At 42.3% G+C, this 27,214-nt stretch overlaps 1 protein-coding gene across 1 annotated transcript in view; it reads right to left on the bottom strand.

Annotated features, from left to right (window-relative positions):
* The window catches only part of fndc3ba (fibronectin type III domain containing 3Ba), a 92,819-nt gene that overhangs the window by 46,935 nt on the left and 18,670 nt on the right, over positions 1 to 27,214 (bottom strand). Inside the window, 3 exon segments of the mRNA XM_018663497.2 lie at positions 2,117 to 2,193; positions 18,409 to 18,484; positions 21,487 to 21,632. Coding sequence (XP_018519013.1) covers positions 2,117 to 2,193; positions 18,409 to 18,484; positions 21,487 to 21,603 — 270 coding nt within the window. The 5' untranslated portion in view covers positions 21,604 to 21,632.

Below are 27,214 nucleotides of genomic sequence, written 5' to 3'. Positions count from 1 at the left end.
GAATGGGAACTGTATCATCTAAAGAGTATTTTCGTGTCCACAATTTTGTAAGAGCAGATGCCCTGTCTCAAATGGTGGATATCTAATAAAGACATTCACTGATTCATTCATTTATTTAACAAGTAAGACATTGTGCTAATGCAATGCTTTGTCCCTTAAAGTGCTGAAAACAAGCGCTGCAATGCTGTCATCAGATGGTCTGCAGATTTCAATAACAACAAGTTCCAAAGAACTGCCTCAAATTAACATAGATCCCATACATGTATTCACATTCACATTCCTGGACTGGGACACACACACTCACACACACCCCAACTATTCAGACACTTTCACAGGCCTGCATTCCAGGCACAGAGCAAACACACACTCCCTGCAGAGAGGGGAAGTCATCTGCTGGTCCCTAACAACAACAACAACACACACACACACACACACACACACCAAATAACACTACCCCAAAACCCCCACACTGACTGAGAGGCAACAGTGCCAGAATACAACAGACAGAGAGAAAGAAGTGAGAGTATTAAAGAGGGTCAGGAGGGGAGGAAGAGGGTTACAGAACTAATCCAAGTGAGAAAAACTGAGAGAGGGGGAGAAGAAGAGGAGGAGAAGGAAGAGGAGGCCCCCTATCTGCCCCCTCAGCCCCTCCTCTGCTGCAGAGGAGAAAAACAAGAGTGTTTACAGGAAAACAAGGGCAAAGTCCCTGCATGAGTACATGTGGACCCGACCTACAAACCCACACAACATTTACTGGCAAGAAGACACACACACACTTATTCCAAATAGTACAAACTGTGAGGGACCTACAAACATGCATGCACGTGCACATGTGCACGCACACACACATACACACGCCCACGATCACAATGCAGCTGTTAGCACAAACCACTGAGGACACAAACACAGACAAGCACACATGTGCAAAATTCATCTGTCAGTGCACTACTTTCCACCACCGCAGTGCTCTTTCTCCATCCATCCATCCCTTCTCCCAGCCCTCACCCCCCAAAAAACCTACCCACCCAGTGCCTGTCTCCCCTATCAGGCTTGTTTATGTAAGAATGACAGTGTTTCCCGCTCACACTTGGCCCAGACCCTACTAACACACACACCCCCACACACACGCAAACACAAACACACACCTACAGGTGAGCCAATGACCTGACTTCCATTGGCATAGGAACACACAGTCCCACCACACGCAGACCACAAATGTATTTGTAGCACTACACTTGTGAGGACAGCCCACTGACTTGTGTTGATTCTCTAACCTTTAACCCCCCGCCCACACACACACCACTAGCATGCCAAACCTAACCAATTCATAATGTCAAACTTCAAAACATTTAAAAACACAGATTAAACCTTTATGTTGGGAAACTTTCTCAGTTTTCTATCCTTGTTGGGACATATGAGAGAGAACACACACACTCTCTCTCTCACACACGCACACACATATGAGAAAGTCAGAAAAACAAATGCCCCCTAACTCCCAAAATTCAGCACATTCCTGCTTGGTGCTCTGTTGGGGGAGGAGGCTGCCTTGGATAACTTCTCTTACTAGACTACAACAAGCTAGGATAGGTGCAATGCCTGGTGCATGCTTTCTGTGTGGTTTGAGGCTCTCCACAAATAGCCTGACTTCCATCATATTAATGCTTGCCATTCTTTAATGATGACCACTTGACAAACATAAACACTGCGCAAGTTTAACAGCTAAGTTGATCCGCTATCTGCCCTGGATTTGCTTCATCCTTGCAATGCAACCATTTCCTTGGCTGTAAATACATTTCATCCTCCTTACGGCATTTCAGGAATTTTCCAGAAATACTTTTTATACTTGTTACTGGGAAAAAATGTAAATTTCAGAGTCTAGATCACATTACTAGATCACATGATGGCTTGAGAAACCTTCTTCTTCTTTTTTTCTTTCTTTTTTTTTTTGAAAAGAAACCACCGGCTAATTAAATGCAGTCACACACTCCCGTTGGTCTCCCTCTGTGTCTGACTGTTTTTGACTGAGACTCTCCCACACAACACAAACACACGCTAAACACGAAAAAATGTCTGAGAGTATCAGACTGAGGAAAAGCACACATAAACACAAACTAACCTGTGAGATGTATCCTGGGGGCACGTGGATGGGGGGGATTGACCCATTTGGGGACATCATGGGAACCTCAGCAGGACCTAGAAGGGAGGAGAAGACGTATTTATTTAACCAGGCAGCTTGTCCTAAAGTAAATGCTCATTTACATTTGTCAGTCAGCAGTACACTGTTACAGGGTTACAAACATAGCCATACACACTGAAGGGAAGGATGACACAGATGTGTAACACTTGATTTTACAATGACCCTTATTCCACTCACTTTATAATAGAAACAAGAGAAAACTGTGTTTCTTGCATAACATGAACATACTTGTTTTATCCTTGCCTATTTTGTTCATGAGTGTCCTGTCATATGGATGTACTGCACATATAATGAAATAAACCTCAATTGTTTGAACAGACTTTGTTCCCTTCAAACTGACCTCAAAAAGCACACAAATGTAAATCGAAATGTAAACCTCAATTGATTCTACTGGAAGACTTTGTTCCCCTCAAATCCACCGCGACCTCAAAAAGCATACATAATGTAAATGTAAATGTAGGCCAGTCTTTCCCTCTTGTGTCTGGCAGGAGGACTGAAAGCGGTAAGAGGTGACAATGTCTGCATTCAACAGTAGCATCATGATAAATGAATGTACAACCCACGAGGGCACACGGCCGCTCACTGAAAAAAAAATAATAATAAAACTTCTGCTCTGAAGGAAAAGCAAGAAAATCTAATAGAATTAGCAGATTGAAAATGATGTTGACTTTTCCACTATCCATATCCCCCCCCCTCTCCTCCACCACCAAATCTCTCCATCTCTCCATGATGGAGGTCTGTGGCTGGTAAAGTCATTGGGACCCCATTGGGACAGCTGGAGGCAGACCTGGCCTCAGAATAAATCACACTGCACACACTCACACAGAGGCCCTTACTCCCGATGAACACGCATGCAAGCATGAAGGCACACTAATATTTTCTGACCATGTAGACACCAGTCAGATTCCAACTGAATATACATAAACCTGGTAACTCCACCTAAATTACAAAACATTTATATTTTCTCACTTACCTCTACTGGTATGATTGAGAGAATATGTTTTTTTGCTTCAGTAATTTAGGTGAATTGACCCTTTAACTCTAGCACTATTTTTAACCCTTCCACCTTCTCACCTTCCAAAATAATTACAGCCTACATTCATCAGTGTCTCTCTCCATCCCTCTGTCATCCTTTTTTGTCTATTCTTCCCTCCATCCATCACTCCTCTGCTCTTCCTCACTTCATCCCACTTTTCTTTCCATCCTTTTCCTCTCCCTTCTCCCCTCTCCCCCCATCCCTCCATCCCTATTTTCAGGAATTCCACCCAGCAAGAACCTCCCTCTTTCCCTCCCTTCACCTATTACTCACATCCTTCACTCCCTCCTTTCATTTCGGATATTACTCACTTCATCCCTCCCTTCCTTCCTTGCTTCATCCTTTCCCCATGCCCTCAGTCATTCTCTCACTCTCTCTATCACCCTCCCTAAATCGTCCCCTCTTTCCTTCCATCCTGCTCTCCTGACCTCTCATCAGCCAAACAAATAGGTAAGAGTACAGTAAATACACACACCTACACACACATAAACACAACCTGTGCAAAGTCTACAGTGTAGACCTGTGTTTGTGTGTGTGTGTGTGTGTACTGTGAGTAAGTCACAGGTATGAAGATACAGACCTCTTTCAGTCCTGTCTGCTCCCCTTCCATGGAGACTGAGAGGGATATGAAAGTCCTCATTGAGCAGAAGGTCATAGCAGAGAACACACTCACCACACACACACACACACACACACACACACACACACACACACACACACAGCCCCTCTAAACCTCTTTCCATCACTGCTCATGGTACTCTTACCCTCCTGCACACACACTGTCTCAAATACACACTCACGTTCACTGTATCTTAGTTGCCCTCTCTCAAACATACATGCGCGCACACACGCGCACACACACACGCACACACACACACACACACACACACACACACACAAACTCTCTCTTGGCACAGACGTGTGTTTGGACAGTCTCTGCTGCCTCTGTGCTCTTCACTCAGCAAACAGCAGCATTCCTCTGCTCACACACACACACACACATATACACAGTGAACATTCCCATCCCTGGCCCCCAGGACTGGACCCAACAGGCCCAACTACCCCCCAACCCCTCCCCAAAATACAAGACACTCTTTGTCCTGAAACCCCTTACACACACACACACACAGACACACACACACACACACACACACACACACACACACACACAGTCACCACACACACTGCTGTAAGTCATATAGTATTAGACTGACTGCCATTTAGAAAAGCTCGGGATAATCAAGCAGTTGTACATGTGGTAACTGAGTGGTTGTAATTGTGTCCGTCTGTGTGCACGTGCACATATAAGTCAATGTGGTCCTTGATCAACATTGTGGTGACGTCACTCTCTGGTCTTTCCTCTGGTTTTGCCCTTAAAGTACCACAAATAGAGTCACAACTTCCTCTGCCTAATCCTGCTGGAATCTCAGACAACGGAGCTAACCAACTGCACCCACAGCCCCCCACTTCACCCCCTCCTCCTCTTCCCATCTTCCATCTGTTGCTTCTTCCACTTCCGACTGTCAGAGAGGTCAGGTCAGAGATCGATTATAAGGTCATGCCCCACATGATGGATGACATCACTGTACTACCTGAGCCACTGAGGGGCATCAACATGTGTAATCAGGCCCTTTAATAGGCACCCAGGTGGTATTTGGTCTGGTAGTTTGTTTTTACTATACTTCTCCTTAAAACTGATAACTTGGTATAGTTTCCAAAAACAAATGAGACCTCAGATGAGGTGATCAGCAGCTTCTGTTTCACACCACTTAGTGTTAAGACCTCATATCCCATAAAGCTTGATGTTTTGATCACAAAGTGGATGACACTTGTTGCCCCTCTGGACACTGCCTGTGTGCATAAATTAAAGAAAAGTAAATAAATAAAATAAACAGGAAGCCACAACACATTCAGTCCAGAAGATTTACTAACACGTGGTTCAAAATATTAAATATTGTGGTGAGACATATAGAGCTTGCTTGCTCAGTGATCAGCATTTATGTCATATTATGAATGCTAAATTGCTATTTGTATCACCTTCCATTATGAATTTCAGTGCCTTAGACTATTGTTATCATAGGTTTCACTCTCACTTCTGTCATTTGCACACAAGAGTCATTCAAAACCACATCTGTTACCAAACAATCCTACTGCGAGGGTCACCGAAATAAATCTGAGGTCTGTGGTCAGATGTGCATTCATCTGGGGGTCAGTGACGTGTGCACATATTTGTTTGAGAGCCACTGTCTGATGCAACCATGAGGACCACAGGAATGATGACAAATTACGTTTTGTGTTGCATGTTAACAAAAGAAAGACAAAGCACAACACTGACAAACAGGAGGGAGAGCAGAGAGGAAGACAGACAGGTGCTGAATTGAAAAACACTGTTGTCATGACCAAAAAGTGTAAGAAGTTGAAAACAGAACATATGAAAAAGAGTGCAAAATTGAGTTAATAGAAGTGTAGGGCAACATGTGACAGTGAACCCAAGCTTACTGGCAAACTAAAAGACAGCAAGGTCTTCAAACCAATATAGCACACACACACACATACACACAGATAATTTCTAACCTTAGAAAGTTTAACTTTTGTTGCCAAAGATTTACACAAGAAATATACACACATATCCATGGTAAACATCCTGTCTCTGACTCTAACCAAACACACACACAATTTCAGACGAGCAGAAAATCTGCAGTGCTGAAATTTGATGTAGTGACCGTCCAGCTGCGTGTACATACATTCACACACACACACACAGAGACAGAAGAGATGATGCAACGTTTCATCAGATGTTTCCCATGATACAGCTGTCAAAGACAGCTGCAACTGGGCCTCCAACGCACAAGACACACACTCAAAACACAAAGAGGGTCCTGGCCTCACACACGCCCCATTACTTACATCCGTAATCATGCACTAACCTATATGCACACCGCACAAACACACACTAGTTGATCACACAGCTATCGATCAACTGTGCTGACAGTAAGTGTGTACTGAAGGTCTATTGTGTGTATATTGGTTTGTGTTCATTCTATCAAACTGAAGCTGTATTCAGCTTCTAGGAAGAAGTGCGACACTTTCTCTCTTTCCCCTCATTGCAGCCCTGCACATGTGGTCGCCACATTGAAAGGAAACACAGACCCTCTTGGGGAAGCATGTGTGTGTTTGTGTATGTGTGTGTGGTGTTGGTGTCAGACCAAAGGAGCCTGTTTCTGAGCTGACCTACATACAAAACAACTAGACTCAGATGGATTTCCCAAAAACACACAGACGAAGAAAAAAAAACATAGCGTTACTAAATAGACAGACTTGTTCACTTTATCTTAAAAATACAACACACAAACACACACACTGACAGACACAAACAATCTTTGTATATCCTATCGGAGCCCCATGGAGGCAGCTGTCCAATCTAGATGGGTATTTGTATTCCTGTATGTGTGTGTGTGCATGCATCTGTGTATGCATGTGTGTCTGGGTCAGCTGTGACGTGGCGTTGCCTGGAAGTTATGTAAGCATCAGCAGGGTAATGTTATCTGTCCTCGGAGCTCCAAGAGCAAGACACTCCCACGACAGCTTCCTCTACTGCCTGGCCAATACACACACACACACACACAGATATACTCAACCACACACACACTGTAGAGAGTATGGCCTATTGTCAAATCTAAGATATAAAAATGAAACAAATCCCAACAGATCTTTTAGCCAACTGATATAGCTACTAGGCCCTGGGGAAGAGAAAAGGAGATGGAGAAAGATAACTGATAAAGATAAAAAAAAAGAGAGATGAGGAAACAGAGAGAGCCTGCTGGAGCAGGAAATGTGGGAGACAACTTTAAAATAGCACAGTGTACTGTATATACACATCCCAGATTGGTGCGAAACATGTGATGCTACTTGCACATACACAGAGACATGCACAAAAACACACACACAGACTAGGGAGTCCTCTGGTCCATCTCTGGTGAGTCAAGTCCGGCAGACATCTTTGCCGTGGGCAGGGTGAGGTTCAATGATGGAAGAGGAAGTCAGGACTTCCTGCGCTGCCCTGCCCTGCCCCCAGTTACAGCACTGATGCTCTGCAGACTGACACAGAAACCAGTGCATGCATACACACACACATACATACACATGCACACACAGCTGTTGTGGTGGATATTCATCGAACAAACATCTATACACATGTGCATAAAGAAACACACTTCTGATCCTGACTCTGTGTTCTGTGCTACAGTCTGTAATTTGAGTGGGATGCTGATTTGCTGTGGAATGTAAATCATAAGCTGGGAAGTTGCTACGTTTGAACATTGGATCTTACTGTACATGCGTAATGTGTGTGTGTGTGTGTGTGTGTGTGCATGCAGGTATGTGCAGGCACATTCCTCAGTCCTTCAACTTTTAGCCTCCAAGCTCAAAGTTGCATAACGGCGTCATAAGAGAAACAGGAGAAAGTAATGCCAGATGATGAAATGATCAATGCCATAATGACTTCATCAGTGTCTGACATCAGTATATTAAAGGGCTGAAGAAGAAACGCTACAAGGCTACAAGTCTTGTAAAACTAGTCTTGTATTTTACTAGCCCACTGGCTCAGGCTCATATTTCAAATTAAGCGCACTCCCCTCCATATAGATTATGAAAAAACTAAAATAATAAGCTTTTTGCAACAACAGTGGAGAAAAGTTTCCACCCCCACTTGTGCAAAATCACCCCTCCAAGCCAAATGCTGTATGGGGTCTGATGGCAGGGAGCTTTGCTGCCAAACAGAACTGCCAGACTTGTGCACTAAAGTCTTCAGTTCCATCTCTGGTTGTTTGCCCAGAGGTAGTAGCAGTGGTTGTGATTCCTGTCCCTGGTTGGTGAGTGGAGTAAATCCCATTATAACCCTCTTCTGCTTCTTCAGCTTCTTTGCTGCCCCTATAAATAAAATTACTACTGCGATTATCAATCACAAAAAAAAAAAATCACAGTTTGTGTATTTTGCAGGGAAAATGCAAAAATAAATATACTTGTCATTCAACATAACTAATGTCTTGACATACAGTCAATAAAAGTGACAATTCATCAGCTGAAGCGTAATGTTTCCAGTAATACTATTATATTCCTGTGTTATCAATCATTTCAAAACTGCGTGTCATTTTTATGTTGGTGTACACATATTTTTGGAATAAACGCTTCATAAATCTACATAGGTTTTCGAATATTTGAAGCATCTGTGTGATATTTGATTTATATTCTAAGTCAAAAATGTTTCCTCTAATATTGAGTTTCTCCAGGTCTGCACCGCTCCCCAGGTGTTCCCTAAGACTCTGAGAATCTTTGGCATCTTTAAAACTTTATTTATTCACTTCAGGTCACTTTACATAACCTTTATTTATCCAGGCAAGTCCCAGTGACCTCAAGTATGTTTTTTTTTTTTTTTTACAAGGGAGAACTGGCCAAATCAGCAGCAGTGCTTTAAGTGTAAACACTCAGTGGCCCCGAAGCAGTGAAAAACATGCAACTTATTTTAAATCAAACACTCCTTTTTTTGGAATTGCTGAGAATGATTTAATTCCAAATGGTGAGCTTTGTTCCCAAATGTGATAAACCCATTTAATGGGAAAAACTTAACACACTGGGATCATCATTAGCAAATCATTCAACACCCAGGTTATAAAATTCTTTGAAAATTCTTCAAGAGCAGTTTTTTTCCTCTTAATGAACAAATCCCCTCGAGTTTGTTTATTTCATTTCTGTAAAAAAAAAAAAAAAAAGTTAAAGGTTAAAGTTCTTACAATGTGATGGTAACTATCTACATCTTATCTTGTGGCAATCACTGTGCAAACGGCCCTCAAGCATACAAGCCTAGATCTGTTTAGTGTTCAACATGTAGACTGGGTGCCAACCCATACCTCCACCCAGCCCAGATCTCTCTCTGGTTCTCCCCCACCCAAAGGAGGGGTGCTGTCGGCCGACCTACTTCTGCTGCTGGGTTTGCTCCAGATGAGAGCAACGTAACGTCTGGAGGCACAACGAGCCCAGCCATGCTTTGTTCTCAGGATCTTAACATACTCAAACACACACACACATACATACACACACACACTCACATGGACACATATGTCAATGGCTCGAATACAACAAGAGAAAGACATTTCAAAACAGCCAACAGTGTCCAGATGAACACCTGAGCATATATGCATAAAGATGTCACACTGACATAGACACACACACCCACACACACACACACACACACACAGTTGGCTTGTGGAACAAACTGACATTTGAATCGTTTACACTGTCAGAAATCACGGTCACCTTGGCACATACAGTATTCAACAAAATGAGACACAAACATAGTAATGCAGTTGCAAATCATAATAACTCTGAATATGCACACACATACACACACGCACACCCTGACTAGCTCTTTTCCAGGATTATCACATGATGCTATTCTCAGGCTTGCAGATATAATTGTTTTGGGATTGGTAACCATGCAACACACAATACATGGAGCGAAATTCCTCACTTATCACATTCATGCACACATACATGTATGCACATGTGCGAAGACTCCTGACATATATGTGCAAGCGTGCACGTGCACACGCAAACATACACGATCCAGACACTGATGACTCATTGTATCCATTCCCTAATCAACTCTACATGTCTAGAAGGGGAGAGAGAGTGAGAAAAAAAGAGAGAGAGAGAGAGAGAGAGAAAATGAAGTGCAACAGCTGTTGGTGTGTAAACAAACCCAGAGTCTAATAATCATTTCCTGCTCTCCCTCCCTTGCTTACTTCTCTTTCTCTCACTCCCTTGAATCCTCAAGACGAAACAAATTCTCAAACCTTGACCCAGTAAAGGAACAGCGACGCTTTTAGTCATTTTTACTCATTTTTTCCCCTCTGTGCACAGTTTGCTACGTTTGTACCCAGCTGTACTCCTCTCCCCTCTTCCCCTCACTTTCCTCCATCTATCTCTCCACATGTTAATGTGGGGCATTCCTGGTGTATGAGTCACAGTCTGAACAGCACCGAGCTTGTGTCCACCACGAAAAGCAGCTAAAGTGTGCGTGGGGAGATGGAGAGGAAGAGAAGAGAAGAGAAGAGAAGAGAAGAGAAGAGAAGAGAAGAGAAAAGAAGAGAAGAGAAGAGAAGAGAAAAGAAGAGAAGCCGTGTGAATGTCAGTGGAAAGAAAGAAGGCAAGACTGGAAGTCCTAGATTAGCAGGGACTTTCCCCCACTCCCCAGCTCTGAATTCCACTGTTTATGTGTGTGTGTTTACATGAGTGTGTGTGTGTATGTGTGTGCACGGGTATGTGTGCATGTCTGATGGCTGCTGGGTGATCACACAAGCAGGGAAGAGAAGATGTGGCGGAGATTGTGGGTATGTGCAATAAGGAGAGAAATATGGAAGTCTAGGTTCAAATAACTTCTCTTTTAAATCAATATCAACTCTGTTTGTCTGCCAGTGTCTCCGACCATTCCTCGACCTCCCAGGTTGGGCCCGCCCATTAACCGACACACACTTCCACCCATCCAATCAGAGCAGAGCAAAAGAAAAAAAAAAAAGGAGAGGGCTTCCCCGTGAGATCTAAACACACGATGTAAACGATCACATGTGTAACCTGTGCAGCTGTGCAGGAAGACTCATTTGCTTCGCTCTTTTTTTTAAATACTAATCTTCTTTGATGCATCCCATCCTCGCAGCTACAACAGCCCCATGTGACCAATAAAGATTTGTCCAATCTAACTGAATCTAATCCGAAAAGCAGCATGAACAACATGTGGAGAAGATTCAACAATTTTAAAAGGGCCCTAGAGTGTTTAATTTCATTTTTTTTTAAACAGCAGGCAAATCATCAAAACTTGAGTTGGAGTTGGGGGGGGGGACTGAAACAAAAACAACAAAAAAAAAAATACTACAAGATAGAAACACAGAGGGAAGCAAGGGAGGAAGTGAAAGAGGTCGTAAAGAGAGGGTAAGGAGGAGGGAATGAGGGTGGAGGGAGGGAGAAGTGCTCCAGCTGTACCCTGAGCTTCAAGGGAGCCAAGAATTTCATCCCTGGAAAAGCTCTCTCTTTCTTTCTCCCTCTGTCTCACTCTCTGGAAAATTCTGCAAGCACTCTCCTCTACACAGCTGCTGTTCACACACACACATCCACTTTCACACAGTCGTACATACGAAGACAGACACAGTATTCTCCAGAGTTTTGCCCGCTCTTTTCATACCCCCCAACACCACCAAAGAACCCCCCTTCTCCCACCCCCGTGTTGCCCTAAGTGGGCCAGTCCCAACAGCATAATACAGCCCTCCCTGGAGCTGGCAGGCTGGACCAAGTCAGCAGCAGTAGGGGTGGCTGGGGTCATCACATGGAGGAAGTGGCCTCGCCCCGGAATGCATGGCAGCGGACACGACCAGACATGCAGCGTCTGATTCGCTCACTCTCCCTCTATCCTTCTTTTTTCTTTCTGCCTCTCTTCCTTTATTTACCTTCCTTCATTCTATCATTTTACTTCCACGCAATTTCTTCCTCCCTCCTTTCCTCCCTCTGCCCCCTCATGCCCTACTGCACAAGGGCATTGAGTTTATAAGTGAGCACTGGGCAGGGCATGCAACAACAATCAAGTCTCTTTGCCTCTCTCTCTTTCTCTCTCTCTCTCTCTCTCTCTCTCTCTCTCACACACACACACACACACACACACACACACACACACACACAGAAGTCAAGCTCTTAACTACCTTGTGCCAAATGAACCAAACCAATCCTCTCTGTCCTTTTGTTTCTCACAAAGAACATTTGAGTGGAAAATACTGGAAATAGAAAAAGCCAGGTATGCCACACACACACACACACACACACACACGCAAACTGTGCCCAGAGGGACCACATTCCATAACACACCACCTGGAGTGAGAGTCCGTTCCCATGGTGACCAGTTTCCCCAAATCCAATGGGACACAGGACACAACACAAACTTAAGACACACACACTCCAGTTTTACAGTTGGCCCAGGGGCATAAAAACTTGCAGGTAAATCCTCTGCAAAGGTCTTCCTTACTCAGCTGTCAAGCTAAAACTACGTACACATATAGAAATACAAATACACATTAGACACACACACAGGATTTCTCTATTACATGATCCCTCTCCGCTGTGTCTCTCTCCACCCATCCCATTACCCTTTTTCCAGCTCAATATGAAGCATATTCCATAAATACAGACTCAGCACTCGTCAACTTGAAGCAATTTTAAATAGACAGGGGAGAAAAAAAATCTACACTGGTGAGTTAGCTCTTCAAAATACAAGACTAAGACTTCACTGTCTGAGACATTAGACTTGTGGCAGCAGTATTTTTTCATATGGTTTCCTAGCCTGACAAACAACATGACGATACTAGGAGATTTAAATACGGTGGTTGGCTTGTTAGGAGCATGTCCTGGGGGTACAGTCTTCTCAGCTCATGGAAAGTTGTTAAGGTGAACATCCTCATGTCTGGAAAGGCCACACAATCACAAATGTTGTCCATTTAAAGCACGGCATACATATGCAAAGCACATTAAATTGGTTATGAGATTCATCCAGGGCAAAAAACAACTGCCATAGCAATAACCACACACTCATTAGTTTGTCTAGTCATACCCGTTTACATGCATACACAAACACAAGGAAAGACATACATGCACACAAAGACTTTGCAGATGCGTTTTTGCACATTTGGTATGATGGGCAGAAATCTACTTCCAATTCATTTTACAAAAACAGGGATAATAACACATTATCCTAAAGTATGTTGCACAGTTCATTTCAATACACACACTGTAAATCATTTCAGCTGACAGGTACAGACATCAAGCAACCTTCTTCCCATTATGCAGCAATTTTCATTTCACTATGATTGTCCCTCTGTCCCATTCGGGTGGGATTTAGATTTCAAGGCACGTTTGAAAAAGCTCCTAAAACAACCACGTCTGGTTACAAGCAGCAATGGGACCATCCGACGCGATACTCTAAATTAAGCCCTTCTGAGAGGAGCGTATTTGTGCCTTCTCCTCCAGCTTGTTTAGAGCCATCTGGCTCGGTGTAAACACAGGCCGCGAGACTTTCCACCATATTTCTCTCAACCAGCTATTTCCATTTACATCAAAGGGCTCGGAGCGTAGAAGTGCACACTCTGGCAGAAAGCTGGTAAAAGAGACCCTCAGCATGCCTCTGTAGTGATGCAGTGAAACCAGCAAGAGGAATATTAGCATCGTCCACCCAACTGAGACGAACACTGAGGCAGGGAGAAACTGAAGCAAACAGAGTAAGACGAAGATAGAGAGAGAGACAGAGGCAGAAGGAAATGCATAGAAATACTTATAAAAGGAAGAAAAACACACAGTGGGGCTACATCCCAGGTCTCCTGAAGGTCTCTTTCCTTCCCTCACTTAGTTCCTGTCGCTTAAGAAGCTAGGAAGAGATTCAAGGAAGGAGAAATCAAGGAAACACTGATGCCAGTCACTGATCAGGCACAAATTTGATTTGCATTTGCATTTATCAGTCTATTTTCATTTCTAAATCCATTATTTAATATGTTTATTTTGTTGACACCTGATAATATGTAGAAACAATTTAGTGCCCAGGACATTTTGAAGAAAATAAAAATGCATTACAACTCCGGTCTGTCTGACTGATACACAGCAATTGGTTGCTGCAATATGGAAATTATGCTAATAGGCAATTAAGTCCAGCTTTGACCAAGTCGTGAATAACACAACAATACACAACACATATTTTCAATGGGAAGTATCTGTTTTAATGACTTCCACCTTAGACACTCCTTTGTATTTTCCATCTAAGCTAAAAAATAAGGTAAGTGGACTTTACTGACGACTGGCCTAATCGATTTCAGAAGGAGCATGGAGATATGGAATAACAGAATTAGGATGCATCCACAGAGGGGTAGAGAGCAGCAGCGAGGGGAGACACAAAGAGAGGGGAACAAACAAACAGCGCACATCTGCCGGCAAAACAGAAAACAGACCCTGACATGATTCACACTCCACTCTGTCCAGATGACACACATGCAAAGAAACATGTGCGCAGACAGCGGAGACCGCATCACTGAGGTCACACTAGCAGTGTCGACCATAACTATTGTGTGTCAGGAAAAAAAAAACAGCCTGGGCTAAGCAGACTGCAGCAAAACATAGGACTGCATTTCCCACTATGTCACTGCAGTAATGCAGCAGTACAGCCATTAATGTGCAGCTGCATGCTGGGAGAACAGACTGTATCATGCATGTCTCCATTCACAGACAGACGCTAAGCTGTGATGGAAAAAAAGAAAGTTCCACCGATATAATGGTGATCAATTAAATTCAATTACTGAATATTGTAGTTTTTCTAATTAGGCTAAATGTCTATTAGAAAACAGCCTGTAGGAGCTATTTTGTTTTTGTTCTCATTTTGATTGGATAAGACAGTTAAGTATTTGGTTTGCTTATTACCCATTTGTTGTCAATTTCATTTAAATGAAAAGCAAGAGTCTCTCTAATCTCCACATGAATACTGAAGCATAAACACACACAAACATGTATATTGATTAGGAGAAACAAAAACATGAATGCAAAGAAGGTGACACTGTATGTTGGGGTACCACCATTAGAACTTTGGTCTTCTAACATTCCATCATCCATCATCCAACATTCCTCTGGTACAGGAGGTAACTGAGGCACGTGGAGCACAGACCAAGAAACCAAGGGCAAAACTTGCAAATTCCTCACAGAGAGGGTTTTTGCAGGTTGTTACAGACCTTTTTCGTTGTCGGCCGACAGTTTCCTGATGATCTCCCATGCCACAAATTTCAAACATATCATAAGATATCTATTTGTAGTATCTCAAAGAGAGGAGGATATTTTGCCACTCATCTGAGATTCTTCTTTGGCCTCATAAACTGCGTTTGAAACTCTTTCTGTGCAGTGAGTGTTATCATAACTGTCAACATTAACTACATACAAAATAAAACTTTTCAGTAGTGAAAAGATTTGTTTTGAGGCAAATGCAGCTCAGATTAACCATGTCTGTTCCAGTGTGGGAATGTCAACTATTGTTAATCTCAACTCAAGACAAGAGACTACCGCTGCAGGAGAGGTGTAGGTGAGGCCACCCGAGCCTCGTGATGTCACATCCTCCCTGGCAGGGCACAGCTTCCTGCTCTTCACCCCCTGCCCTCATCATCCCTCATAAAAGTCCAACAAAGAGCAAATAGCACAGTAAACTAACACAGCCTCGTAAAAAACACATAGAGACACACACACACACACACACACACACACACACACACACACACACACACACTCATATTAACACACTCACATTCCAGAGCAGGGTGCTCTAACACACCCTCTAGAGTCTTGTCCTTTGATGTGAGTGTGGGAAAGCTCAGGGGAATGGTCTTAGTGGGGGAGGGCGAGAGAAGGGGGGGGGGGGGTCTAGAGGGGGATGGGAGGAGGAGGAGAGTGTATACAGGAGAGCAGCTCGATGAGACGGTGAGACTGGGAGCTGTGGGGTGGTGGGGGGATCTGAGGACGGGAAGGGGGAGGGGGAGGGCAGTGGGTCAGTTGAAGTTGACCCTCGGAGCACCGAGAGGTCAGTCTGTTTAAACAGCGGACAGAGACACACACACACACACACACACATAGTATATGCTGATTAGGAGGCTGGTATAGAAAAAGGATCCAAGATTTAGATGTACTGATTCACTGCTATAACAGTGGCACAAAGAAATAACCAGAAAGATTCAAAATAACACACTGCAGGCTAAGGAAGAAAGCAGCAAATAAGAGAGAGCATCACTGACCATGACAGACAGTAGAAGTACTGAGAATAGCTGAAAACTTTTCTATATTTGAGAGCAAGCATAAATTATTTCAATGTGCACACTGCTGTTTTAAAAGCATTTTATGGGCCCCGAGGTTATGGAATTTGTTGAGCATAATAAAACTCTATGTAAACTTTCAGTCCAAATAAAAGAACATAATTCAGCCAGTAGCATTTAGCGGTGGTGTGGCTAATGAGCAGCACTTAACATCAATCCAACAAATACAATAGTCTCTTTTCTGCTCCAGGTTTGCTCTAAGGTAGCGGCAGACAAATGAGGAGAGGAAAGAAGGGGTGGGGGGTTGGGGGTTGAAGAAAAGAGGGAGAAAGAGAAGTGAGCAGAGGAGGAAGGAGGGCTAAAGGTTCATATGAAAGAACCTCTTTGGCTGCTGTGTCGACGTCTCCAGGCTGGTTCTGCCTTGGCAGAGCATCTGTGTGTGTGTGTGTGTGTATGCATGTTTGCATGCATGCACCGCAGTGCAGCAGCTAAACAGAGGTTACTTTATATAAAAGCTGGTGCCTGGTTGTGCCCTGAGGTCTCTGTAATCTCGCTCCCCCGTCACATACGCTCGCACACAAGTACGCCATGCAAACACACATGCAGGCACACAAGTACACAAGCATGCGCAAACACTGAGCTCTGAGGTCTCAGTAATCACACCGAGTCTCTGTCTAAAGTGCAGCTCAGTCCGCCTTCAAAAAACACTGCCACACTCCACCTCTCATTAAACCCGTTGACCTCCTCCGGAGAGAGACAGAGGGAGAGAGAGCAAGAGTTGTGTATGTGTGTGTGGCCCTCAACATTAATAATATGTGCATTCTAACATGACCCCAAGCCCCCAGCCGCCCGCCCAATTAACTGTCGTCGACTGTAGTAAAAATGCACCCAAAAAAAGCACACACAGATACACACTGTGTCTTAGATGCTAAATTTTGCATGCACCCACACAAATAAACAGACAACCGCCAGACCCCAAGTACGTCAATACTGTGTCTTATTGCAAATTAGTGTCTGGTATCTCATTCATCTAATCATTGTACACATTAAACCATTCTTTCATCTGACTTTAATCTATCTTTCCGCGAGTCATTGATCCATATCTGTAAGTCTCTCTGTCAACTGTATCTGCACATCACTGCATCCATCCTTCCTATCATGTACCGTTTCTATCTGGCATTATCTGCACCCATGGGTCTGCCTGCGGTGATCCCTCTGATTTCAGGGAAAAATTGAATTACATGGCGGGCGGAGAAAAGGAGGCGGGCTGTAATTAGTTACAACATAGAGTACGGGGTGGCGGCAGTGGTGGGGTTTTTTTCCAAAGGGGAGTCAGTGTCTGAGCCAAAACTGGTCTCTCTCTAAAAGAAAACCTTCACTCAGAGGGCAGAAGAAAGAGTGAGAGAAGAGGAGAGGGAGACAGACAGAGGGAGAGAGATTGAGAAGAAAACAAAGGTGCCCTTTCAAAGTTTCTGAGCAGCAGCTTACTCTGCTGACATCATCAAAGTGAGACGCTATTCCACAAGAGTTGGGGGAATTCCCGTGTCACTGCCACCTCCTTCGGTCTTTAAGAGCCTCTAAGTGGCTTACATTTCCAGTCTTTTCATGTACAGATATCAGATGCAGCCAGAGAGTGAGGCCATGGTTGCCCACTTCTGTCCCAATTCTGTCACTGACTATTTTTTGTACAGTTTCTGGGTGGCCAGCAATGTTTTAGCCTTCAACAATAATCCCATTTTCTGATTTCAAACTTTCACATCACTGCTGTGCGGTAATGCAGTTCAAAGAGTGCTAGTAGGAAGCTTTATAGCCTCGGTTAGAAAGTCAGCTGCTGAACTTTGCATTCCCAGGCTATGTTGTCAGAAAACTAAACCCAGAGGGCTGTCAATGATGACGACAGTTGTCATTAAAAGGATAATTTCTCCAGTCTCTACAATGGCACATGAATACGCCATTGTGCTCTGTCAACCTTACTCTTCCAAGAAACCATGCTCTCACCCATATCTCCAAACAATAAATAAAAAGTCAAATGATATTCCCTGTGTGGGTTCTCTATATTAAGCAGGTTTCAAGTCTCTGTAATTAGACTTTTGTAATGAACCGAACCAATTGGCTTCCTAGAAGTTAAAAAGGTTACAAAGAAAAAAAGTATAATGTGGTTCGGAAAGACAATACTCCTAATGTCAAGTATGTGCAGCCAGGAAATAATTAAAGTGATGGGAACTACTCTGTCTCACAGCGAGACACATCAGTACAGCAACCAGGCCGCATGTTAATATGGTAATATAATAATATAAGAGGGGACTGACCCTGGATGCATTGCAGTGAGCCGTCCTCTGCCCGGATGGTAAACGTCTCCCCCGGGTTCACCTGCACCAGGATCACCTGTACCAACACACACACATGCATCACATAGTTAGAAAGCACAGATCAGATTAACTGATAAACAGAAACTAAGATGGCATTAAGAGGATAAAAAATCTGTAATGCATGATTCCATAAACACATCCATCTTCAACAATCACATAACAGGACAGACACTGTACTGACTCCAATAGGCTTGCAGGGGTGACATAACACACAGTACCCATTAGATCCCAGAATAGGGCGGGCACAGAGAGTTTACACATATTAATGAGGTATTAAATAAGCAGTGAGACACTGCTGCTGTGTCACACACCCTGATTTAACAAAAGCCTTTCTGCTTTAACCACACTGACTGGCAGAAAACCACTAAAACCAGTACACACACAGAGAGAGGCAGATATCACAATTAAGACATAACAGACAGGTGAGCACGTACAAACGAAGCCAAATCATATGATGACACTGAGTGTTTCTGCTGAACGTGCCCAAAGGAGCATGCATGCACCTTACCGTCATATTCTCCGCATACAGATTGTTGAGAGTGTACACGTGGCTGTAGACATGAAACAGGTGACCCTCCATTGCTCAGGCACGCACATGTATTCATGCACATACATGCATGCACACACAAGCAGCCCCACGTCTATGCTCTACAGGTGTGCCGTCGTAAAATCCTCATCCTCTGCGTTCCTCCTATAGTGTCTGCATGCTCTCCCATATCAGCGCTAACCTGCTCCTCTCCTTCAGACACACACACATATACACACACACTCACACACACTTCCTGCTCTGTCTGCTGCAGCGGCTGCTGTTGCTATGGGAACCCCAGCATAGTACAGGGCGACCCATGTTTCCTAAGGACTGAGAAAACCCCCATATCAGGCCATGTGGGTTGGTGTGTACGGAGTAACTGCGTATATGTATGTGTTACATTTAAACTGACCTGAGCTGAACCAGTTTTTTATCCTTAAAAAATGTGTTTTTAAGTCCCACATCTAGATTTAGGTGTAAAATACACCTCTGAGGTATTTAAAAACATCACTAAACTCAAGTGTCGCAAACACAGAGAAAAAATGTCTGTGCCAACATTCTCCAAACACTGTCTTTGTTTAGGCTACAAACATTTATTCTAGCATCTTCTGATAAACTGTTCATTTCATTCTTTTTAATTCAGCATATTCAGGCAGCGGTACTATTCACAGTGTTAATGTAGTCTAACTGTGCTCTCTGACATGTAATGCACAAAAAAGGTGAGTACCAAACTGAAACTAAAACATCCAAGTTCTGTTTCAGAGGTAAAAACTCAGCTAATTCAAAATTATATTGACAAACTAGTAAAAATCCAGCACACAACTCAAAGTAGTTGGACTTCATTTGTCTATATAGGGATTGTAAATCTTAAAAAAGAAACAAACTGTATTTTAACATACAATTACTGGTTACTGGATTCTCAGAAGAAAAAAAAAATCAAAAATCATGCGCAGAAAACCCGCAGAATTCAATGAAATATTCATATCCAGATGTTTCAGGCAGACGACCTTTCACAGCATGTACAGTAAAACTGGCAACAGAGTTATGACCGCGCACATGTGAGCTATATAACATGATGAAGTGGAGACAATGCAGCCAATAAAAAGTTTCCTGAATATGGAACCTGCTATTGGCTACATTGTTGCACTTCATTGCGTAGCCAATACATGGCTCCATATTCTAAATGGAATATAATACAGAACCTCCTGTTAGCTACATTGTTGCACTTAATTCCCGGGCCACCCATACCTTATTACAATATAGGTAAGAAACTGTTGCTGTTTGAATACTAGCAGATGATTATTTTTTTATTTAGATGTTAACTTGTGTTGGTACAGTATATGCACAGCTACCTAACTAACTTTTTCAGAAACAAAAATTAAAGAAATCCTCAATAAGACATCCTCAATAAGAGAATCACATTTATGTATCTGAGGAACAAAGACACAGACAAAACACACACATAAACAGGTGTAGGCAGGTAGACACAGATAGACAGGAAACTGATCAAGTGAGCAGACAAACACACATAAGTATGTGCTCAGACTCAACACAGACACGTGTGCCCACACACACACTGAGCGGGTAGCAGAGAGAAACACGCACGTGCATGCGCACGCGCACACACACACACTGTAATACAGACCAAGAAACAAACAAACACAAAAATGGACACACACATATGCAGAGTCAAATCTATATAATCATCGGTCTAGGGCCCTGATTCCACACTGGGAACCAAGTTTAAACTGCAGGGTGTTACAATAAAAAGAGCTCCCTAACTGCTGTGTGTTACAGCCAAAACCCTCCCTAACTGTTATGTGTTGCAGCCAAAACACTCCCACCATGCTTCCTCTGGGCTGTGAGGGAACAGGCCGGGGACGATACATAAACATGATCATCATCATCATCATCATCACCCCTCATCTACCAAAAGCACACAGTAAAAATGTATCTGTGACAACAAGAATTATCCAAGGTCAATTAACTGTGATGCTTTTAATTATGTTGATCGCTTCCTTTTGCATGTGCAGAGCTTGGGTGGGGCTTTGTACTTTGAAGGTAATCCAGTTGGCTCTGCAACATCTGATAAGATCAGTTAGGCACAGAGAAGCAGTCAAATCCTCTTCCAAAGTGATTCAAGTTTAGGCCTGGGATCCATCAATGGAACCAGTCAGCCTGTTATGCGCCGCTTGAAAACATGTCTCTTGGATTGAATGAGACGAAGTGTATGTAAGTGTCTGTATGCATCTGTGTTTATTCTTGGTCTGCTACATGACAAATGCTTTACTGTAACAGCTTGGCAGCTGTTCATTACCTGTGACAACCACCCATTAGCCATGTGAAGAAATGACAACAAAGAGAAGTCCCTGCATGATTGTTTGAAGTGTATTCTCGTGTGTTTGGCAACATAGGACTGTTGAAAGAAGAAGGTGGACACATTTGAATGTTCATTCTGCAAACATAACTGAATGCAAACGACAGTTTACCTGCTGTGCTGCATCACCGTTAACCATGTGAGGCATGAGAGGGACCTCCCCGTTCAGGAGGGGGGGCGGAGCCAAGTCCAGTGGAATCTGGTCTGTCATCATCATTGTGACGTACATTCATGGAGAAATTCACTGAACTGCCCTACCTGGGAAAGTACAGAGAGAGAATGTAAAATAGGGGATGTCAGTATTGTTCAGTCACACATACACATGCTACACAAAAATAAAGATACATTTCTTTTGTTTCATGAAGTTCATGAAAACATCATACAAAAACAAAAGACATGAAAAGTAAAAACCAGATTAGGAATCCAGAACATCACCAAAAAAAAAACAAACATCGGTGAGTAAAAAGAGAAGATCAATTTGCTGTTGATCTTTACGATCAGCTTCTGTTGGTCATATTTTATACAAAGGTGAGAGTATAGTGTATGACTTCATATTGCAGATGCTACATAGGGTACAACAATTGCTAAGGCTTTTTTGATGAAACAAAAAATATAAACCTAGAGCTAGCAGCCAGTTAGCTTAGCTTAGAGGGTTAGAGCAGCGGTAGACAGCATATTATATGTAATTTGTTTATCTGTTAAAAAAAAAAAAAAAAAAAAAAAAAAAAAAAAGACTGAAATGTAAAATGACTAAGTATTTCACACTGCCTCCACTACTTATGCTAAGCTAAATGAGTCGGCTGCTGGCTGTAGCTTCATATTGAACAAACATGTAAAAGTGATATTGACCTTTTATCTAACTCTCTGCAAGAAAGCAAATAATTATATTTCCCAAAATGTCGAACTATCTGCTTATGCTAAGCTTGCATTATGCAAGCCTACTGATGTGTCTCCATCAGCGTATATCATGCAGTTTCTTCTTCAACAAAATAATTTTCCACTTCAAGTGAGCGTGAAAACCTTTTTGCATTGTTGAGGAGCTTTTATTAAATTTGTCTGTTTCCACTGGGTTTACTGTATTCACGCGGTTTCCATCCCAATTGGGATAAGCACTTGGATCAAAACCCAGACATATTTCTAATAAAAGAGGTGAACATGAAACATGACAGAGAGCCATACATACACTGGAATAACACACTAGAATGAGAATGAGAGAGATGAATCGTAGGGTTTATTTTAACAAAGGTGCATACAAGCAGAACAATAAGAGAGATGGAAAGATATAGACAACTGGTTAAGTTAAAGAAAAGATAAACTTTAGCACAAGAGGAAAGAAAATAGACATATAACAAGAGACATTATTCCAGTGTTTCTAACACAGTAACATTAGTTCTTTCCTAATATGTTGTCTTTTCCTTTGGCACTGGCTTCGCACAGGCATATCAGCTTTGGTAAAACACAACAAGTCATATCATGTTAATATAAAAGAAAAAAAGATTAAAGAGGCAGAGGAACACAGAGATGAGAGTGAGAGGCTAATTCAAAGCTCTTCATCATCAACAATAGTCTTGTAAAATACAGGAGGGATTATAGTGAATATCCTGTTTGGAGGATTCATAAAAAAGAAATATTGGATGAATAAGGTCTTAGTTTGTTAGGTGAATAGGGATAACTGCACCTGCCGTTAGCTTTGTGCACAGAGCACACAGAAGATTAGTATTCCATATCAACATGCAAACACATAGCAAGAATGGGAAATCTTTTGAGGTCTTCTGGGGTCAACTGCGTTGGCGCGCTTTTGGAGAGTAACCGGGAGCTAAATCTGGAGATGGTTTCTTTGCTTGCATAATAATAGCAGTAAAACCAAAAAGCATAACTACGAAAAAAATAAAAACAACAACCACGGCCATTCATCTTAAGTGGAAAATAACATGGTTTCACCTAATTGGCTATACGGCAAGGAAAAAAAAACACAGCAACACGTGTCAGCCGTGTGCGTGGTCCTCATCAGGGTTTTGACCAAACTCCTAACCCCAACTTTAAGACAAAATGTATGTGCTTACAGCAAAACCCACATAGATAAACACATAACTCACCCACTAAAGCTCCCATACAGTTACGTCAGCAGCAATACATATATATATATATACATATATATATATATACACAGCAGATAAACTGTGAACCCCAGCCAAAATGTTCCTGCAAGAGCTACCCTTGTTAACACACAAATGTATATAGTATGCACACATATGTAGACACTCACAAATCCATTGCCAAGAGTAGATTACTGAGTGACGTAGGTGTTTCAGTTCAGTGCTGCTGAGTGAAATCAGTGCTAAAGAGCTGCTGACTAATGGCTATAAGCTGCTATTAGTGCACACACAAACACACATGCAGCATACAGCACGCATCAAGGATTTGCTTTTTATTCATGCAAGTGCAAGGTCTGATATCCACCTCTAGACACAGTTAATATGTGCATGAGCGTGCACGCACACACACACACACACACACACACACACACACACACACACACACACACACACACACACACAGCGTTCCTCTGAAAACAGCTGTGTGTCATTGTATGTCTTTTCTTTCAGCTGGTCGTCTTCTAGCACTGTCAAGGTCTTTGAAAGGGTTAGTAGATCACACAGCTGTGGCTCATATTGTTGCAGCATAAACACAGGCTCGCACAGACACACAGCCTCCATGTCTGTTTTGCCTCTCTGACTCTATCTCTTCTTTTTATTTCTTGATTTTGTTTTTTGTATGTCTTTATTTCTCCATTTGAGCCCCATTCCCAGCTCAGCCTGGCCATCCTGCCTTGAAAACACACACACACACACACACACACACACACACACACACACACACACACACACACACACGGTTGCGTCCAGGACACATCACAGACAGATGGTAACACCACTCTCAGCTCTGCCAGGAAAAAGAGATGGGCGAGACACAGAAGAAATGAGGAAGAGAGAGGGAATAAGTAAATGAAGGATCAGCTTATATGATAAATAGAGAGCGAGTGAACAGGACGGCGGTCTGAGACATCTCCTCCAATAACCCTGTGTTCTTAAAATACTTCCTCATTTCCTGAAGAAATTCATTACATTTATTCAATCTTTTTACTCACGATTACACATCAGCCTGAATCAGAGGTAGAAATTAGATTCCAGTAATGTTCAGTATTTGTATGACGTTCAAGGAATTCTAGTGCGGGGTGGGTAAGGTTACCAGCAGGAAGTCTTTTCTATATACAGGAAGTCAGGAGTTTCAACTGGAAAATCCACATTCTGTAAGCAACTAAAAAATAAAAGCAATAAAATAAAAACTTCCTCTAGTCTACTTGTGCTGCTCATGCTTAAAGGTTTAAAGGGCCAGTTCACCCAATGTACAAATAGTTACCCACCTCAAATGGAGTCCTGCCATGCAGCTACTTTTTTGTTTTGCCCAGGTTTTTTGATATAATGAGTAAACACACCCTTTTGAGAAAGGGTTTGACATCTTGTGAAATAAACATTTTTAGTTTGATAGTTTGATAAGGTGGATACCACTCTGTCTGTTAAATATTAAGCTAGAGATGGACTAGCTTATCTTATTGGGGCCAAAAGCATGGGAAGAAGCAGCTAGCCTGGCTCTAACCAAAGGCAACAAAATCTGCCCCACAGCATCTCTAAAGCTCGCTTATATATATTCATATATTCATCCTTATATATTCATTGTTTTAATCCATACAAAAGCCAATGTGTAAAAAAAAATAGTTTCAGTTTTATCTTCTCTCTCTTCACTGGTAAGCAATTTGCCCCTGCTTTTACTCTTAATGCTAAGCTAAGCTAAACTAACCTCCTCCTGACAGATAGGACAGTGGTATCAATTTTCTCATCTAACTCTCTGCGAAAAACTAAGTACAGTAAATGCATTTTCCAAAATGTCAAACTATTCCCTTAAAGCAACTTGTAGATAAACACAAATGTGTTCAGCTCACTGATGTCTTGTTATATAATTTCTTGGCATCAGCATCCTCTAAATTTAAACACTTAACCTTTCACTGCAATTTGGAGCAACTGATGTGTGAAATTGCATAGTGCAGAAGCAAAAAAAAAAAAAAAATAAAAGATTATCCATTTGTCTACAGTCATTCTGACTACTTTGCTGATTTTGTGTCTGTTTGCCTTGTAAGGCTTAGTCATGATGGAAGTTAAATGTTGGGAAAATGTAGATGCTTTTTGTTTTACAGCTGCTCTCTGTGGCACGACACACGTTTCCTACAGGATCTAATGCACATATCTGGGAATTTAATGTATCACTGTATGAATAATGACCTTTGTTTTCCAGTGGAATCATTACCAGATGGATGCTGCTGTTGACAGCTTCAGACATCACCACGCACACACACACACACACAAACACACACACACACACACACAGTGGTTTCCGTTCCCCAGTGGAATGTGGGAGGAATAAGGTGTCGATTCCCAGCAGGGATAAAATGTTAAATTGAAAAATTCCATGTTGGATCCAGAAAACAATCACCCACTTGTCCGGGTGTATGAATGTTAGTGTGTGTCTACGTCTGTGAAAAAGCATGAGCGTGCATGTGTATGTGCATGTACACGTGTCTGTGTCATTAGACAGAAAACCCTGTGTAAGCATGGAAACTGCCTCTCTAACATAAAAGATGCATAGAGCAAAACACACACCTAGATGTAACTCTCTCTCTCTCACACACACATACACAGAAGCCCTAGATATTCAGCGGCAGCTCTGACCTCATAACACGACAGTCATTACTCATGCAGTCATTCATCATTCACACACACACACGCCCAAAGACTCCAGTTTGTTCATCCTCATGAAGCATAATGGATATTCACAACCACCTAACAGACTGTCTGACTTACTTCCAGTCGACTGTTTCACACCTCTGTCGCCCAACCATCATTCACACAGAGCCATAGAAGTACACACACACATACACACAGACAAATACACATTTGTGCAACCTCCAAACAGGCCAGACTTCTTGAGACTGGTGTTTTTGCTCCAAATAAATTTGGTCTTAGAAACTAGTCTTGAATTTTTCATATCTAAGAAAAAAAAGAAACTGAACATTATTCATACCTTGCGTGCTATTAGCAACCTGTACTTCCCCTTTTCTTCCAATGAATGAATTATTCATAAAACAAAAGCTGTGCTCAGAGCTGAGAAGACACTGTGAAACTGATTGCATGTTCATTTCTTCTTCTACCTCAAAACCACAGAGATTTTGTTGATGACGTGAAGAAAATAAAACAGTGTGACAGCGTAGGGGTTTCTACCAGCGCAGAGGAAAAAAAAGACAAGGCAAAAGGCTAACATGATCTCTTTGACCAGAGATTTATTCTCCTCTACTTTGCTGTACAAAGTTGAGAACTACTTTTTAATTACAGCAGCTTAAGGAAATCAAAGTTAGTCATGTCCTGTGCATTTGTCATAAAGTGAGATGCTGAATCAATACATCAGCATGTCTGACTCTCCTAGTTTGTATTTTTCCTTGGTAGTTAACAGCAGCAGTGGAAAGCTTTATAAGCGCTACATAGTTCTAAAAAAAAAAGTTTATATCATATATAGTGTATCATGCTAAATTTGCCTTCCCCTACAGTTCCTCTTTAGGGCCAAGAGGGCTGTTCCTTACATTACTCTGACTCTTTTTGACCTTCTGCACATTTAGATATGAGTAAGAATCATTACAGGCTATTGTTTGTTGACTTCTCTTCAGCTTCTGATACAATTCAGCACCAGTCATCTGACTGATAAACTTTGTCAGTCTTTTTAGGGAAGGATGA

The sequence above is a fragment of the Lates calcarifer genome, linkage group LG19 (assembly GCF_001640805.2).
Source record: "Lates calcarifer isolate ASB-BC8 linkage group LG19, TLL_Latcal_v3, whole genome shotgun sequence".
NCBI lineage: Eukaryota > Metazoa > Chordata > Actinopteri > Centropomidae > Lates > Lates calcarifer.
Note: the sequence above shows the minus strand (reverse complement) of the source record. Positions and strands in the feature narration are given on the sequence as shown.